The following is an 18,041-nucleotide window of genomic DNA, read 5'->3' on the forward strand; positions in this document are numbered from 1 at the left end:
TTCAGATGGTTAACCTGGGTTGAGAAACATACCATGCACTGTATGAATTTCATCATAGCTTTGCATCACTTAAAAATATTTTCACTTCTTATTCAAAATAAAGTATTGTGTTAAAATATGGACAAAGTGGTACATAAAATTACATTTTTATGAGGAAGTCATTGTTGTGTTTAGTAAAATTTTAAAATTCCCAGTGAAGTTAAGAATTTTTTTAGAGATATAAGACTGTTCTGTTCTTGATGTGATTGTTTTAAGCAGGCTGAATGTTTCTGAGCAACGTTGCCACAACTATCTGTTCAAATCTGACGTTCATTTTGAAAGCCTTGAGACAGTGTCCCCTACTATTTCAAGTATGATTTAAATGTTTGTGAAAAGTGACGGATTTTTATGTTTGTTTGATTGTCTATCTTAATGGCTGTCTAAACCTGAGCCACTTTTACTTTTTTCTTCATTCTGTTACAATGGGTGGAAAAAATTGCAAATATAAAGTGGGGAGCACAAAAACATTTATGGAACTTTTACAGGAAAGCCAAATATCATGGTTTATTATTGATTGAATATTCTCTAAGGGAAATACTGTACTTCTACCCTATTCAGTGTATGTATATGTTTGTATATATAAACGTGTATACACACACACTTGTCTGTCTTCTGTGCCCCACTTCATATTCAATTTTATTTTGCATTTTAATTGCAAAGTAGCTTTTTGAAACAATTAATTAAAGATGTAAATAAGAAATATACTTACATCATTGAAATGTGCAGTTCCATGCAGCAAGCCTCTAGATGATAAATAACAATTATCGAGACAACGTACTTCTAAATTTTGTACAAGAGCATACTTTCAGACTACTCAGCCAGCATTGTTCTTGTCTCGCAGCAGTACACTGTAAATTATTGCAATCTGCTGTGATACTGCTTTCTAAGGGGTGAGGCAGTGTGCAGAATCACTTTGTAACAAGATGACTGGCTGGATATTGCAGATATCCATCTGCACTTTTTTGTTTATTTTCCCCAAAGGAAGTTATCAGGAGGTGTAGCTACCTGTGTTACAAAAAAAACCCCAAGCAATGCAGTAAACATGTGGTGGTTTGGTGATTTCTTACATCAGTTTGAAGCAGTAAGATATCTCAAAAGCCTTTTACTTCCCACTTTTCCAGAAATAAGAATGGTTATAAAAAGTCAAAGGCATCCACGGTCTTCTTTCATCCAACAGAAATTGTGTTAATTAAGAAAAAAATATTTATGACAGAGGCTTAATTTGTAGGAGTAGCTGTAAAATCCTACGGAATACAGCATCTGTGTAGCGAAGAAAGGTAACGTTTAAGTTCAACTTAACCTGTAAGACTAGTGGATGGCATTTCTCTTCTACTGGTGCAAGGGTAATGTCAATATGTTGGCACAGATCACAGAAATCATCCCTGAATATATCCAGAAGTTAAGCCTTTGGATAAATAACGCAGCAAATCAAAACTTTTCCTTTACATTTAATAGTTTACTTTTGTGATCCATAAAAAATTCCAAAGTGATTTTCTTGTGTTTATCTTGTCCTTAGCAAGTAGCGTTGACCTTTAAGTTTTTACTTTACTGTCAAAGTATGTTGAAAGCTTTAAAAGTGAAGCTATCACCTTGGGGATTTGTAAGGATGACTGACACTTACTACTTCACCTTACACACAGCAGCACGGAGCGTATGCAGCAGCGTTGTACCTCAGGGGAAGCTGTTTGATTTTTTTTTTTTTCACTTCTGCTTCACTGGAAATGGATTGAATTTTCTCTTCAGAGGAGAGTTTTGGTTGCAAGTCCCTCAAAGCTTACAAGACTGAGATGAGTAGATGGGCCTGGGGTGAATGTGCTACAAGATTTGTCAAACCGTAAAACTTCCAGATCTCTGGGATGCCACATGGTGTAGTTGACAATACTAAAAGTGTTCAGTGGTTACAACATCACGTAAGCTTCCCGTCTCTCTAACACTGGGATTAAGAGTGAGAATACTGGGGAAGCGTTTCATCATAAAATACCTTGAGAGCTCAAAATGAGAGCTTTGTATGCAGTGGTGGTGCTGGTCTTCTGCCCCAGAAAGTGGTCATTGACCAGTTAGTAGACTCTCATGGACGGTAGTTTGCTGTTGGGTTGTTTGGCTTTTCTGTTTCTAAGCCATATCTCTTATTTAAGCTTTTGGGTTACGGGGAAACAAGCTAGCATTGTTTTTCCGTATATAGATTTTATTTGCTGCTTTTGTGGGGGTTTTTTCGTATTTCATTAACATTTTCTAGCTTTGATTGTATCTTAATTCAGGCAACAAACATTGCGCTGTTTAAATTCCATGGCTGCCCGGTACCTTTTCAGGTGCACTGCTTAGGCGCAACAGTCTGCGAGATGTAGCTTGTCCGAGATCTAGATCTGCAGAGAAGTCTTTCCTTATTTTATTCAGTATTATCTGAGGAAGGTAAATTTCTAAGTGCGCATGGAAATTTTCAGGCAGAAGAGGTCACCTGAGCTATTTTTAAGCTTCTGTGGCTTTGAAGCATGAGCTGTTAGTTTGAGCTGGTAGCCTCTGAGAGGGGCAGAGTTCAGCCTCAGCGACTCACCTGCTGTAGGGACTTTTGTAGGATGGAGGTGTGTAACAGAGCATCGGGAAGATAACTGAGCAGTGCAAAGTATCGATGGTGTGTCTAGCTGATAATGTCTTGTCACAGTATATATGGTATTGCCATGCTTGCAGTTTGGGGGGTTTGCTGTTTTTGTTTAAAGAAATGCAGTATTTGTGTGTGAAAGCAGAAGTGTGCGCTGTATTTGTCTGGTGACCACCTGTAGGTATATGAGATGGTTAGAATGGCCTTACTTAATTATTGTCATATATAGAATCTAGTTTGATAAATTCTAGGTAATAAGTATTTGCTTAGTTCAGACTGTTTTATATGTATTAACGCTGCACTTGGAATGCTTGGAGCACTTAAGATGAAGTCCTGCCCTAACATCTTTCTCCTGTGGGTTAATAAACTGAGACTTTGTGTTTAGATACAGCTTTTAGTAGGCCGACTGAGGAGCGAGGATGTTTGAAGCCTGTTCTATGACTCACCCGAGTCTTTACACGTGCATTATTTAGTCTTAAGTCTTGCAGATGTTGTTACCGCTTTTGAAGCGAGGAGGGGGGGAAGTTAAATGCTGCACCATTTAATGCTACTTCTATTTAAGGATTTTCAGATGTAAAAGAAAAGAAATGGGTTTTCATGTCTTTTACTTTCCTGCGCTTACAAATTTTTATGATTACTTGGCATTCATTAGGAGGAAAGTAGATGACAAGTATATTCTTGAAGAATTCTAATTATTGCTATTTCAGGTGGAAAAGAGACTCTAACTGGACACATGAGATTTTTAGGACGGTAGATTTGCTTAAAAAACATTTTTGTGTCTCGGGGATGAAAGCAGGTAATGACCACCTGGTATTTTTTGCTTGTTTGTTTTTAAGAGGTGAGGAATTAGTAGACGTTAAACATGAATGTGTCTTTTAAAGTTTTTTGATTATATGAGCAATGGTCTTTGTTTTCATTGCTATTTTTCCTCTCCTGAAACCAGAGAAACAAGTCAGTGGAGTGCTAGAAAACATTTATATCCATTCTGATTTTTTTTTTTTCTTTCCATGGAGGATAGAGGAGAGTGGTGGGGAGTGAAGGGCACGAGTTTACACGTGTGTGTACATGTACTTACCTAACGTGTGTGCGTGTATTGACACAGTTCCAAGTTTATTTGCCCTTTTTTCTTTCAGCAGTTGTCTCTTTCTTTAACCTGGGCTATCACAATGCTGCTAAGTGCTGATGTAAAGAGAAATGCAGATTTAGATGAGTGCTCTTTGTAACTGCTCACAATAGGGCCATTGTATTCACGAATTTCTGCCTTGTCTTTAGACTGCTGGGTAATCTGGTTTGTAATCCCACAGGTTATGAACTGGAGCTCATTTTTAATCTACCAGAGAGAATAGGAGGCAGTTGAAGATGTTTGTGAAGTGATGTCTTGTCAAAGAACAGGCCTGGCTTGTTAACTATTAGCAACAGCTCGGGATTTTTTTGTTTGTTTTTAGAAAGCAAAGTATAGCACTGCATTTGGTTAAGTAATGCATCTAAAAAAAAATAATCTCGAAACTTTGCTAGATGAAGTAAAACCAATTGCAGTGTATTTTGCTGATTTAAATCAAAATAAAAAATTGTATACCGCAGTTTAGCTCATTTAACCTTCATATTGCGATATTGGCACTGATAAATTGATTTACTATATTCTGATTATAAATGGTGAATGCCCCACATGCACATTCTCCAGTCCTGCTAGGCTTTGGTATTAGCTCTTGAGGTCTAAGGTCCTGTTCCTTGGCTTGAAATAAAATTATTCTAGATGCGTGTCTGCTGGACAATCTGCTTGTTTTTATGGAAGTAAAATTTTTAACAAAGGAATTAATTGTGTAGCACAGTAGTTTTTATTCTTTGTTGGTTAAATGCTTTCTCCTGAAAACTTCTTCACAGTTGAGATAGCATGTAGGACGCTGTGCAGACCTTTAGCTGAAAATACCTAAAATGTACTGAAATTGCTTCACATTTCCTTATCTTGGTTGTAATTGTGACTGCAAAACAAGGAGAAGCTTTATATTTACAGAATGGGAAGAACTCAGTTTAAAAGAGAAACTGTAATTTCCTTGTCTAACTGTTGGATTTTTTGGTAGAAACAAATAGTTCATAACACATTGTTATTTTTATACCTTGCTGTTAAATATATCTGTTTTTATTATTTTTGAGTAAATCTGTTTCAGCCTGGTGTGTTGCTAAAAAAGCATGCTGCAGTCTTCTATATCTGAATTTACAGGTTATTTTGGCGTTGAAAAACAAGCTGTAGTTTTTGAGCTAGTCTTCTGAGTTTTGTGCCATAAACTAACTGATACAGTCCTTTGTCATCACAGTATGAATCCACTTTATGTACTTATATATATCACTTGAATCACAGACACTTGAATAACTCTGAGTTTCTTCATGTGAAGCAATGTTACCGCAGGTACATAAAATCTAATATAATGAGTGTTGTTTAATGTTGTTGTCGAAGAAAAAACTTGTATTGCTAATTTTGATTGGAAAATATGCTTGAAAATTCTTCTGAATTGTAGCAGAAACTGCCTCAACTTTTTTCCAAGTCGTTAAAAAAGAAAAAGTTTGTTCATGGCGTTTATTTTTTTGTTGATATTTCTCAGTTAATACTCTATAGTGAAAGATGTCGAACTAATTAAGCATTCAAAGAACGACTGGTTAGCAGGTATAATGTTGTTAGACTTCAGTTAATGTGAACGTGACCATGACCTCCCAGACAGATCAAAGCCTAATCTGTCTGACAGCTACAAGATGGCAGAGCTTGCCACAGGCCTTCTGCTGCTGCTTGCTGAAGCTATTTGTCTGTAAAGCATGCCTGATAGCTAAGAGTATATTTTTAAGGATGAACAGGTAAAAGTAAAAGGCTGTCTTTTGACATTTTAACTAATCCCTTCTAGCCTGTGGTTTACTGCACATTTAGGATATTTGCTAGCAGGAGAGACTGGCTTTTTCACATATGTAACATGTCATTTTGAATTGGGCGTTGATTTGATGCTTGATAATGTAAGAGTTATACAATGAAATAGATTCTGATTGCATTAAAATGACATGCCCTGGCCTTTTACCTTTAGTAGACTTATAATGAAAACTGAACTCTCAGCAATGTAACTTGTTGTCTCATGCCAAGACATGATCATTTAAGTGAGAAAACAGAATGCTTATTTTCTGTTAACCCTATTTTAATTAAGATAGAGAAGATGGGTTTTAAAGATACATTACATTTAGACCAAGAGAATACAGATTTTTATATATTTTGAGATATGAAATGTTGTTGTCTATGCACAGTACAAGCAATATAGATTTGCATAATGCTAACATGTATTAGAAGAATGTAAAAATAATGTATCTTATTCACAGGGTAATGCAATACAATGCAGATGATCTGACTGGTTTGCATTTTTCTGTTACTTCAATGGTATAAATTTTATCAGTGTAAGACACATGACTAGTTATACTGTTTTGAACAGTCTGCTAATGAAGTAAGAAACTGTGGTAAAGCTACATGTGTTAAATTGGCCAAAATCTTACTGAAAACAGGAATTCTTCAAAAGAGGAAATTGTTAGAAAACTTACCAGGACTAGAAAACAAATGCAAAGTATGTACAGGAGTATGTTGTTATTGGTTGTTTTATAGACTTCAGTAAAATTTTCTGACATCATACCTCATTTCAAAGGGTGAGGAGTACCCTTTTGTTTTTCCACATAGTATTTCCATTTGTAGAAATGCACAGATACGTTCAAGAATGTTCAGAAGAAATAATCTTCTGTTTTGAAAATTACAAAGGAAACCTCACATGCCAGTCAATAAATTCTGAGTGACTGGAACAAATATTAAATCTGTGAAATCAAACTGAATTTACTTTCTGGCTGTAAAGACTGAATTTGTAAATTTGACAGGCAATTTAAAGGGCATAAGTACATAAAATAAAATTTCTTATCCAAATGCGTCTTGAAAGTTACCTGTCAGAAGAGGTTAGAAGTCTGCTGTTTTCTCTCCTGAAGCGTGTCCTTTCACTTGTCAGTTTAGAAAGGTTAATACTGTACAAAAGAGCAATGGAAGGACCCTTTCTGATGCAGTTTTGTGTTTATTTAAAAAAAAAAAAATTCAGTCACTCCCAGTAACAGTAATTTCTTTTGGTGTATGTTGGAACTGTGTATAATGTCCAAATACAAATTCTTGTTCAGGTTTGGATCAGACGTTCTATGTGTGTTCTCCATGTGGTTAGAAAGGGGAGGCAGGGATTTCTTTTGCAGTTAGATTGGCTTTGGAAGCAGTGAGGAGAGAGCGTTTTTAAAAAAGAGGAGTGTGCTCTTCTCTGCCTTATGCTAGCCCATGGGCCTGCAAACCTTAGCTGCCACCTTTGCTTCCCATTTAGCCAGTGAAACACTTGCTTCCAAACTGCAGAAGGTGGTGTCAAGCCAGGAATTAAGAGTTGGTGTTGCTGACTTCTGGTACTTTGGCAAGGCCCTTCTCTCTCTTAGAGTACTTACTTAACATAACCCCTGAGAAGGGGTTATATTTGCTTAACCCTCATTTGAGAAAAGTATGGTCTGGCCCCAGTAATACCTTAGGAGTCAGCATTTGTGACAAAGGAAAGGATAAAGATCACCATTGTATCATTTACTTCCAGATAGGCAAATAAAACTGTAGTCTAGTTAGTTCATCTACTTGCATCTGGGGTTTTGCCTGTGTGAACAGCCTATCTTTTTCCTGCTAGCACAGAGATTTGGGTAAGCATGCGGTTGTTGTGTTATTACATAGAAATTATTGGAATAGATCACATCTTAAGAATAACTTCAGAAGGGTAAAAGCCAAGTTGGTCAGTATGCAAAATACAGAGTTGAAACACTGAAGAACACTTTATGTATTCATTTATTTAATCAACATTTGCTTGTATTCCCGTTTTAGAATATTTCCTTTTCAACATCATTATTAAAAACAATATTTTATTATTTCTTTCCTAGGTTGAATTAAAGAGGAAGTACAATGACCAGCACAAAAATACAAGAGGCCTTTTACCAGGGAGTCAGTGGTATGAAATTCAAGCTTATAGGGCTCTGAACCAAGCCCTGGGAAGGTGAGATAAATAGAACATGATTAAAAAAATATATATTTATAGAACGTTTTATGTGACATTTTTAAGGATTAATTCCTCACTGTTAATGTGAAGGGGATAAATCAGGCCAAAAACCTCATTTTACAGAAATCAGGTCTTCAACTGTTCTGTACTGGCAACTGCTTTTCAGTCTGTCGTGTATTTGCGCATTGTTTTAATTTAAATTTTTTGTCTTACATTCAGAATCCACTTTAGTTTTGTTGCAGGTTTTATTGCTTGTAGTCCAGATACACAGAAAGGAAAGCATTTGCAGAGACCTAGTTCTTTAGCTTATAAACCAAATTAAAACTCTTCAGTCTTTCAAATGTATTAATTGTTCACACTCTTGGTGGGCTCAGAGCAGTTGTTTGATGTTTAACCTACAAGTATTTTTGAAAGGGAGAAATAGCAGGGGGATGGGGGGAGTTTCTCAGACCTTTGCAGAAGGTCAATTCAATTATCATGCTCACTGATCTCATTCCAGGTTTAGAAGTGGTATAGCTTACTTTCTCAAATGAGAAAATTCCCACCAAATTTTATTAACAGGATAGAATTAATTCATCCTTCTCCAACAAAAATTGTCATATACATAGATAAATATAGCTATCTGTCATCCATATCTGTCATAGATGCCATACCTCTGTCATAGATACACAGAGGTAGGCACAGATTTATAAATGAGAAACATCAGTCGGAAGACTCTTGTTATTAGAATTAGACCTAATACAAATGTGATGACATAAATTAAGGTTTAGAAAGAAAACTGAGAGAAAATAGTCCATGTTAGTAAAATCTCATGGTAAATTCTTGTTGTTACAGGTCTGATTTCTTAGATTCCTCTTTGGAGAGTAAAAACATTAGTTAAAATTCGTTGAGAAAAAGCTAAGAAAGTTGTGGAATGCTAATAGTAAGAAATGAGTTTGAAGTTTTGTCACTGTGAAATGAGTTTTAACTTAAGTCTAGTTTTAGTGAAAATTGCTTCTTGTATGATTTTTCATTTGACTGAAATTATGCTAGTCAAAACTGAAATGGAGAAAATAGACTTCCATTCTGACATAAATGTATAAATTGTGTATAATACCATTAAAGTAACCTCTTACTGAACTGAGATTTGGCAAAGGATGACAGTGCATGATGACTATTTTTATAAAACCAGAATAGTCCACCAAGTTGATACTAAGTTATATAGTAGATAGGCAAGCTGCTTCTTACTGGGAAGGGGCCTGCAGCGATAGAAGTGTGCAGAAGCATGACAGTCTTCAGTCTGGCACTTATCTCTTAATTTAGTGCTGTTACATTATGTGAAGTAACACAGGTCCATGACATGAAATAGCAGCCTGTGGGAATACAACAGATGATGTGTGTGGCCAGGTGAAAATCATGCTATGAATTCCTTGCAGTGCCACTTTTTCTGAAAGTGTGGGATATGTCTCCAGTGGGCATAATTCATTTAAACTGCAAGTTAAAAGAACATGTATTAAAGCAATGAAAAAATGAGACATTGGAAGAAATCTGTTTCTTGCAGATATGTTGGTAGCTTTTCTTATTATGGAGAGACTTCAAATATAAATAATAATATTTCTTTGGAAAGCTGGTCTTGTGGCTCCCATGTTAAGCCCTGACTGATATATTTGTGGCTTTATTTGTAAACATAATCTTCAAAAATTGTCCTCTTCTTATACAATGGAGATGATAATCCGAAACTACTACTGGCAGATTCTTTTCCATATTTCATTTATGTTACCACAGTTCTTTAATGATTTTCTTTTTTTGGCAGACAGTATAGAAATCCAATAACATGAAAAATAATACGAAAGCGTGTAAAGTGACTGCTGGTTTATTTCTGTAGGCCTCTAACAACTGAATAATGAACTCAGTGGTGTCACTCCCAATTCTGACCTGTCATGTTACCCATTTCGTTTCTACACTGAGTTAGGAATAACATGTGGTTTAGAAACTAAAAAGTGCACAGTTGTTTAAAAATCTGCTTGCAGTTACATCAGTTCAATTTCTTTTCCACTTTTACATGTTCTCCTTTCAGTATTTACCCAGTTAAGAGTGGAAAACAAATGACATGCGGTTTGATTAGCTGCTGAATATTTGTGTGTGTTGGGTTTTTTTCTTAATTTACCTTTTTTTGTGTAGTAAATTAAAGAAATTAGGGAAAATTAAGCTTCTGTGAGAACCAAAACAATTTTTGGTGCAAGACAATAGGAAAAGACTTCATGTATATTTTTGCATATTCTAGCTGACTCATTGCAATCGTTGTCTCATCCCTCCAGTTTTTTACTATATGCACTGTAATGATATATACACTCTTTTTTTTTTTTATTGCTCTCTTACAGGTGTATAAGACATAGAAATGACTGGGGTGCTCTTATTTTAGTTGATGACCGCTTCCGGAGTAACCCTAATAAGTACATAACTGGTAAGCTTTAAAAAATGTTTCTGGGAAAGTTCCCAGTATTAACAAATAGTGAAAAATCAAGATTGCAGAAATATACTTATACAAATACAAGTGAGTAGGGAAAAGTCATAATGAAATATATCCATTGAACTGCAATTCTGCAGTTGAGACTGAAAACTCTAAGCTGTACCCTGGTCTATTGCTATTACATTAAATACACTGAAACACGTGGGTACCAATGTTCAGTCAATTGAACTTCTTTCCCCGTTTGGATATATAGATAACGATATAGACATTTCAGTGTGCAGAATTTGAGAATTCTTTCTTAAAATGGGACCTATAAAAACTTGGGGACTCTTAATCTTTGCATATTAAATATGTATAATGTAAGTATATGTATGTGTGTATGTTAATGTGTGTGTGTAAATGTATATATTAAAAATTACTAGATTTTTATTTTGTCTTCGAATAAGTCTCTAGTGGATGTATACTTTATGCCTATAGGGAACTTTAATGATTAGGGTGTAGCAGTCTGAATTTAACATTCTGGCTTTTTAGGTAAGAAGAGGTAAAACTTGTGCCATTTGACACCACCAAATGCTCAATAGGCAAAAAAGTATTTTCTGTTTGTAGTTTTATACTGGCTAGAAATAAATGCAGATAAAATAAAGCAGGTCATGCACACTACCTTGATAAATAAAAATGGGGGAAAAAAAGGAGTTTCAAGAATGCATTATGTATCTGTTTGTTCCCTGTTTAGAAGAGACCGGCAAAAAGATGATGTAAAGAGCTGCTGTTGCGGTCTAGTCAGCAGGTGGAGCTCAGCTGCTGTAGTAAAAGTCAAACCGCTTGTCTGGTCTGTCTGTACTGAAAACGCATTTAAATTATCTAAGTAAACAGAAGTAGCTCATGTAGTAATACAAATAAACTATATGTTCAAGACTTGATAACATTAGTACTTTTTCTAAAAAGTAAAACCTCACAGAAAAGTCAAGTTCTCTGTTGTTTTATTTTAATTGATATTAAAAGAATATTTAAATATATTTTAAAAACTCTTCTTAAAAATCAAGAAAGTTAGTATTTATTTCACTCTCGTGTGTTCCAACATCTTCTAAACAGCTGTTATGCTCAAGACATCTGGTATTTGACAATTGAAAAAATTATTTCTGTGTAAGAGCATACTGTATTTTAGCTATTGGGCAGTTGCAATTCTTTCTGAATATCTGAGTTATTGTTACTTAATCTGAAAAAAAGTTGTAAAAGCTTGATTATATTCTAATTTTTTGTCAGACCCTGTCAGTATGGTGATAAGTAGCTGTACTCTATGTAAGTTGCTTTTTAATGATTTATGGTAACAAGCAAAATGAGCACACAGGTGTAAAAGTAGTATAATGATGTTTCTGCAATGCAGCAGTTTGAACTTCAAAAAAAGTATTAGTGAAAAAGGCAAAGGTATTTAAATAAAAAGAATATTATTAGCATTACTCATGAAAATACTACCATTGATTAAAATCAAATTCCCAGCCCTGGAAAGGAAGGCGTGCATGATCTTTCTTGAGCAACTTGTGGAATCTTCATGAATCTGCCTATACGTACGTAGAAGTATTAGGGTATTATTTACTGATATGAAATACCTGGTTTAGATTATGAAGTCTTACAGTAACTGTTGTGGGTTTTTTTTTTCCCATTAGGATTATCTAAATGGATTCGTCAACAAATCCAACACCATGAAAACTTTGGTAGTGCACTTGAATCCTTGCATGCGTTTGCTATAAGAAACCAGAAAAACATTGATAGTTCATCACAGTGCAGCAGTGAATTTCTCCATGTGCCTTCAAATTCAAAAGACCTGTCACAAGCCTCTCAGCTGGAGGCAACTATTCATCTGTCGCCAGATGTTCCTGCTAAAAGTGAAGAGCAAAATTTGGTTTCAGAAATTAATTTTACTACAACCATCAGCTCAGTTAATCCTGCAGCATCAAATCAGCCAAGTAACGTCAGGGCAACCATGAAACGAAGTATGTTAATTTCCTGTGGAAAACACTTAATTAACAATTTTAAATGTGAAATTGCATCTTTTTTGTAAGAAACAAGTTATTTTTAGAACTACAGAAGTGCTATGGTGCAAAATTATAATTATTCCCGAATATGTGTGAGCTGTGCTCAACAGACTTAAGATTGTTATTCCATCTCATTGTCTTAAAACAATTGATGATGTTTGATAATATCATAGTAGAGTCAAAAATGTTTTCACTTAAATTTCTTTTAACATTGAAAATTATGAAAATAATATATTTGAAACACATAAAGATTAGCAGTATCGCAAGATGAGTGCCTTGGTTCAAGCTACATCTGTTGTTTAGATGTTGTTGTAAGACTCCTTTCACATAATCTCTTCTGGTACCAGCTTTACAAGTAAATATCTGTCCATTCCTAAATTTTAGGAAGGTTTATGACTTCGTTTCAGGCAAGAAAGATGTAAATAATGTAAGGGCACAATAGCAAAAAACCTACAAATTTAAAATCCAGTCATACTTTAACTTTACATGTGCCAGTTAATGAATTGATTTAATTAAGACAATTCACGTGCAAAGATAGTTGTAACATCTAGGCTTTTGTTTGTATTGAATCTTAATGAGTGTTATAAAATAACTGTAAACCTAATCTAAACAATGGTAATTTTGATGTGCTAAACGTGCTGTAAATCAACAGGGAGAATGCATATACAATTAATTAATGTTTTGTGATTTTTCGCAGGTGGCCAGAAAGCTGATGTGGAGAGTCATTCTTGCCATGTAACACAAAAAAGAAAACATTTGGACTCCACACCCAAAAGGCCAGCAACTAAATTAGAGAGAGAGAAAAAGAATGGCCGGACTAATGATGATGATATGAAAGAACATTGCTGCTTTCAACCACTGACTTCAACGCCCTTGCCTGTAGCCAAGAACAGCACGTCCCCAGCTAGTAGTGAACAAGAGAATGTGAATATGGCCGGTGAACTTATTGATAGTGTAAATCAGTGCCCGTCAGCATTTGTTTCAGAACGTAAACGTGTACCAGAATCATGTTTCGAAACAACTAATTTTTCAGTTAAAGATACTGAGGCTCCAGTTGCTGAAGAGCATCCTGATGAGCTACAGCTTCAAGATGAGCCCTGCAGTAAGTTTCCTTCAGCAGGAGGGAAATCTGAACTTTCAATGTTAAACATATCTGGAGAAGCTGAAGATGAGGATGAGAGTATCTACTACACACCAGAACTCTATGATGATGTAGAATCAGAGGAGCAGAAAATCAAACCACTGGTTCAAACCTGTAATATGAATGAGAATCAGATTGAATGTGGGAACTCCACAGTTGCTGATGATTTTTTTGCAGTCAACACCTCGGAAACACAAAGTGTGACTAAAAAAATAGATGATGATGATGGCAGAGGCATGAGTTTACATGGAATAATGCAAAATGAGTGTAGTAAGAATAGTGCAGTTCATAATGTAGAGATGACTCATGAAATAGAAGCACAGCAGGTAGCATCTCAAGAGGTGGACACCAAAAAACGGAAAATCAATCTTTCCAGATCACGAAATAAAGGTGTGTCATCGTTTCTACTGAACTATTCTAGCACGTAGTCACAGCTTCCATAGGAAATGTAGTGAGCAGCCTTTACAACATAGCCTCGCTATAGGATGGTGATGGCTTTATAGTTCTCAGTTAATATATGCTGCTGACAGTTTGGATTTTTCATTACACTTCTTGGTTTTTCACTGTGGAAGTTACACAACATGCAGTTTTTTATAGATATAGTGGAGACTCTTCATCCTAACTGTGGGGAAAAAGGACATCTTATGTGGAAAGTCTAAATAGAAGCCCAAGTAGCATTTAACTTATTATAGGCTGAGGAGGTCTGTCTCTTACAGATTTAATCCACCATTAAATACAATCCAACAATTGGGATGTTCTCAGAAAGCAAAACACCCATATAATCAAGTTATGTTTTTCTGCATTTGTTAGGGTTTTTTTACAATTAAACATGTGGAACGGCATCTTTGCAGATCATGTGATAGATTGAGCCTAGACACCAAAATACATGTTATCTTCAGTACTGAAGTTTCCCTCAAATTTCTTTTGGCAGAATGTCATCTCAGATGATGATGAGAGGCTTCTTCAGAGGTCTCATACTTGTTTTATATAAAAGTTGAGTTGCTTTAAAATTTTTTTTTGTGAGTGGGTCTAATTTCTTTTGGTCAGTTCCTGTATATCAAAACATGTACTCATTTGTATGCCCTACAAACACATTTTCTATGCAATATATAACAATGTAAATTTGTACATAAAGGTCTTCCTCAGTCTATTTTTTTGAAGTGTTTTAAACATTTCCTTCATTTACTGCGATCGAAACAGCTAGGATGTTGCTGTAATAATACTATGCCTGATTTTTCAGAAAAAGATTGTTCATTTTTATCACATATTAATATGAAGATGCAGGATTTCTACTACCTTAAGATCCGTTCATAGGTATTTATATATTTTGACTGATAACAGAGATGAAATTATTAACTGGTCATTTTCTGTAGAAGATCATCTAAATAACATGCTGATGTCCACCTCTACAGAGCTGTGAATGTGTTGATATGAATAGGGTTAAATTTTTGTCTTTTCCTTACACAATAAATGCATCTTTATAAAATTAGATACTCTGTTGGCAAGAATGGCAAGAATACTGTTGAATATCTTTAACAAGCATTATCTTGCAGTCCCTAGTATAAGGCATGTGATTAACCTTTTTGTTACATTGATGCCACATAAGGATCATGTTTTCTTGGTTTAGGTTTCCCTGTACTTGCTTAGTCACTGGATGCTGGTGGTTTTGAACCAGTTGATAGGGCTCTAATATTGACAGCAATTTAAACATGTGACACATCTAAAGCGAAAAGTATTTTAGTTTTAAGTAACTGATTGAATATCAGGACTTAGGAGGGTAGGCGCTGTTCTGTTTGTAACTGGCTTCTGGACTAGAACTGTCCCATAGCCCACAGCAAATCCTGAGGCAGCCCATGGCAGGTGGCGTTGCAGCTACGCTCCCCAGAGTTGATCAGCTTGATTCTCATGAGCCTCTAATAGCTCAGTTTCCTTAAAATGAGTTTTCTGTAATAAACCACTTCTTATCTTTATGTGTATCTAAATAGATAATAGAAATCACTTAAGCTTTGTGGCTTGTCTGCTCATCTCATAGACCACTATCTCCTGTCTTTCAGAAGATTTGTCTGACTATAAATCCGTAACATTAAAAAAAAGAAAATCCATCTTCCTTTCCTTATCTGGAGCAGATTGTTCCTTTCTTGATCTTGTGTTTTTGCATCTTGCTTTGATTAGAAATCCTTTAAAACATGGCCTTCTTCATGTCAGATATTTTGAATTAATTTAAAACATCTACATTTTATATTTAAAATTATTATATTGAAATATCAGCATTTGGTCTACTAGATACTAGATTTTTCCTGACAAGTGTCTATCCGCGAGTTCACTAAACTCAAATCCTGACCACAGCTGTGTTGCTTGGGACAACTGACTGATAATAATCCTTTGTATTACTGCTGGGTTTTGGTGGGTGGGTGGTGGACAGTTTCTTCTGGTGTAAAAGCTGTGAAAATTCAGTCTTAATTAGTCTTTAACTACCTATGGTATTAAATATGTTAGTAGTAAGTATATTCTTTATAGTTAATATATTTATGGTGATTCCCAGTATTAAATTAAATAACCTGATGCCCAGCCTGCAAATAGAAGGGAAGTCAGTGTACCAACTTTCCTAGAATTATTTGTTTGGATTTCCCAAATCTATAAAAGCTAAATTATTGAAAATTCCTCTCATACTTTGATATAATAGTTAGGTATGGTCTTCTGTCTAACATAATCATAAAATCTTAAATTTATTAAAGGATTGAGAGTTCAGAGACAATGCAGACGAAGAAAAGCTACCCTTAGGGAACATGGCTACAGCTGTGAGAGAAAGGTACCATGCAGATGGAATAAAGTACCTATTATGCAGTCGCTGCTGTTAAATGTTAAGTTGCAAGGGAAATAATTGTAGAATTGTAATTAATAATTGTGTAATCTTGTAAGTGAAATAATACAGAGTAAATAGTTTATTCACGGTCTGTGTGGTTTGCTTTAGAGCTTTGTGATTTACACATTTGATAGATACCTTAGCTCATGGGAATCAAAAGCTCTGAATGTCTTGCAAGTCCTGTTAACACAGGTAGAAGCTGCAGATACGGACTGCCCATAGAGTCCAGCTCCGAACTTACTACAGATGTGATTCCTGTTTGAATAAAAGCAGTGCTTCCAGTTTCTGGTTAGTACATGATTTTTAGGGCAGGAGTTACAAATTGTAAGAATATAACCGTACTGAAACTCAGTGAGGGTTGAGCACCTATCATCCTAGGCTCCTTTGCAAAATTCCAAACAAAATCTTCGATAGCCTGGAGCACTATACCTCATATTTTGTGTGAAAATATTACTGTTTAAGTTAGGTTAAGCATTTTTAGCATGTTGTATATTTTAATTATTAGCTGATATAAATGATAAACATTAATTCAAATAGATTTCTTCGAGCATTTTAAGTAATACATTTCTCTGAAGCAGTTTTGGTGTATTTTTTTGTGTTTATATTTAAATGCTTCAGTCTGCATAGTTACTATATGCCAACTAGTACTTATATGAATTTGTATATTGTCTTGTTAGAAGGAAACCCACCACCAGCCTTGCAGGAAAGGACTTTATTGTATTGTCTGTGGAGCTGAAATACTGCCAAAAGCAGAGGGTAAGATCTGGTCATTTGTTTCAGGCTGGGCATGATAGGATTTTGAATCCATCCTTTTACTTCCACAGTTTTGGATACTGGAGGGATATTTTAGAATAATTGGTTGCTATATCCAGTGGAGAGATTAACCAGATAAATAAGTTGTTAGACATGTACCAGCGACCTGCAGAAAATCTTTTTTTGGGGAGAATGAGTTGTCACAATAACACAGCTATTATTTTTGCTTGTCATTTCAGTGAAAAATAAGTTACTATTATTTATTTCAGTGAAAATAAGTTACTCTTTCTGGCATATTTCTGTTGCTTGATTCAGTGGCCCTGGTACACAGACCTATCTTGAAGTACAATGGGAATCTGACTGGCATTTAAGAGTTAACTGAAGGCAACTGCTCCCGTCATTATGGGAGGGTGAGAGAAATTATTTGTAACATAGTGGCCCATTCACCGGGCTGTGGAGCTGTGCTCCTTCTAAAGGTTAGGTGTTAATTTGCTACCAGTTGCTGTTGGAAGTTTGGTAATATCTTGGCACAGTAACTCTGTGAATCTAATACAAGTTCTAATGAAACTATCAGAAGTTTTACTGAAAAACCATATGATCACACCGTTATTCAGTGTGTAATCTACCTTGTATTAATTAAGTTTGGGTTTTAGTCCTTGGTTGACCCATTGCATAAAATGTGGATTAGATGTGCTTGGAAATTGTCTCAACGTTTTGGTGAGGCACTTCAATTTGGGAAGGCCTAAAAGCTGCTAATGGCAATAACAACTGCTACTTTTCAAAATGCACGCTTATCTTCAGGCTACTGGGCCATGTGTGGTAATGACCTAGTTCTCATCAGTTACGTGCAGAAACAATTAGATATAGATGCTTAGTACATTTAAACAATGTATAAAATATTGTTGTCCAGGAGAATTTTGTGAGGATTTAACTGGTCCCCAGTTTTACAAATCTGAAGGTGAAAGACATTTGGTTTTGTGCGCCTTGCAAGTATGTCTCAGGACCTTGAAAGGAAGCCAGAATGCTACATTTTTAGGAGGTGTTAGAAATGATATGGAGGTAGGGATGGAGAGGTGTGCATTAGACACAGAG

General features: G+C 35.4%; 1 protein-coding gene across 5 annotated transcripts in view; it reads left to right on the plus strand.

Annotated features, from left to right (window-relative positions):
* Positions 1-16,218, plus strand: part of BRIP1 (BRCA1 interacting helicase 1) — a 65,315-nt gene extending 49,097 nt beyond the window's left edge. For 4 of the 5 annotated variants that reach the window (XM_055719511.1, XM_055719518.1, XM_055719505.1 and 1 more), the window contains 4 exons: positions 7,595-7,707; positions 10,071-10,153; positions 11,824-12,150; positions 12,890-16,218. In XM_055719511.1, the coding sequence (XP_055575486.1) occupies positions 7,595-7,707; positions 10,071-10,153; positions 11,824-12,150; positions 12,890-13,761 (1,395 nt within the window). In that variant the 3' untranslated portion in view covers positions 13,762-16,218. The remainder of the gene's footprint in view (positions 1-7,594; positions 7,708-10,070; positions 10,154-11,823; positions 12,151-12,889) is intronic. The other variant, XM_055719528.1, reaches the window with a different exon arrangement.
* The last annotated feature ends 1,823 nt before the right edge of the window (positions 16,219-18,041 follow it).

The sequence above is a fragment of the Falco cherrug genome, chromosome 1 (assembly GCF_023634085.1).
Source record: "Falco cherrug isolate bFalChe1 chromosome 1, bFalChe1.pri, whole genome shotgun sequence".
NCBI classification, from domain to species: domain Eukaryota; kingdom Metazoa; phylum Chordata; class Aves; order Falconiformes; family Falconidae; genus Falco; species Falco cherrug.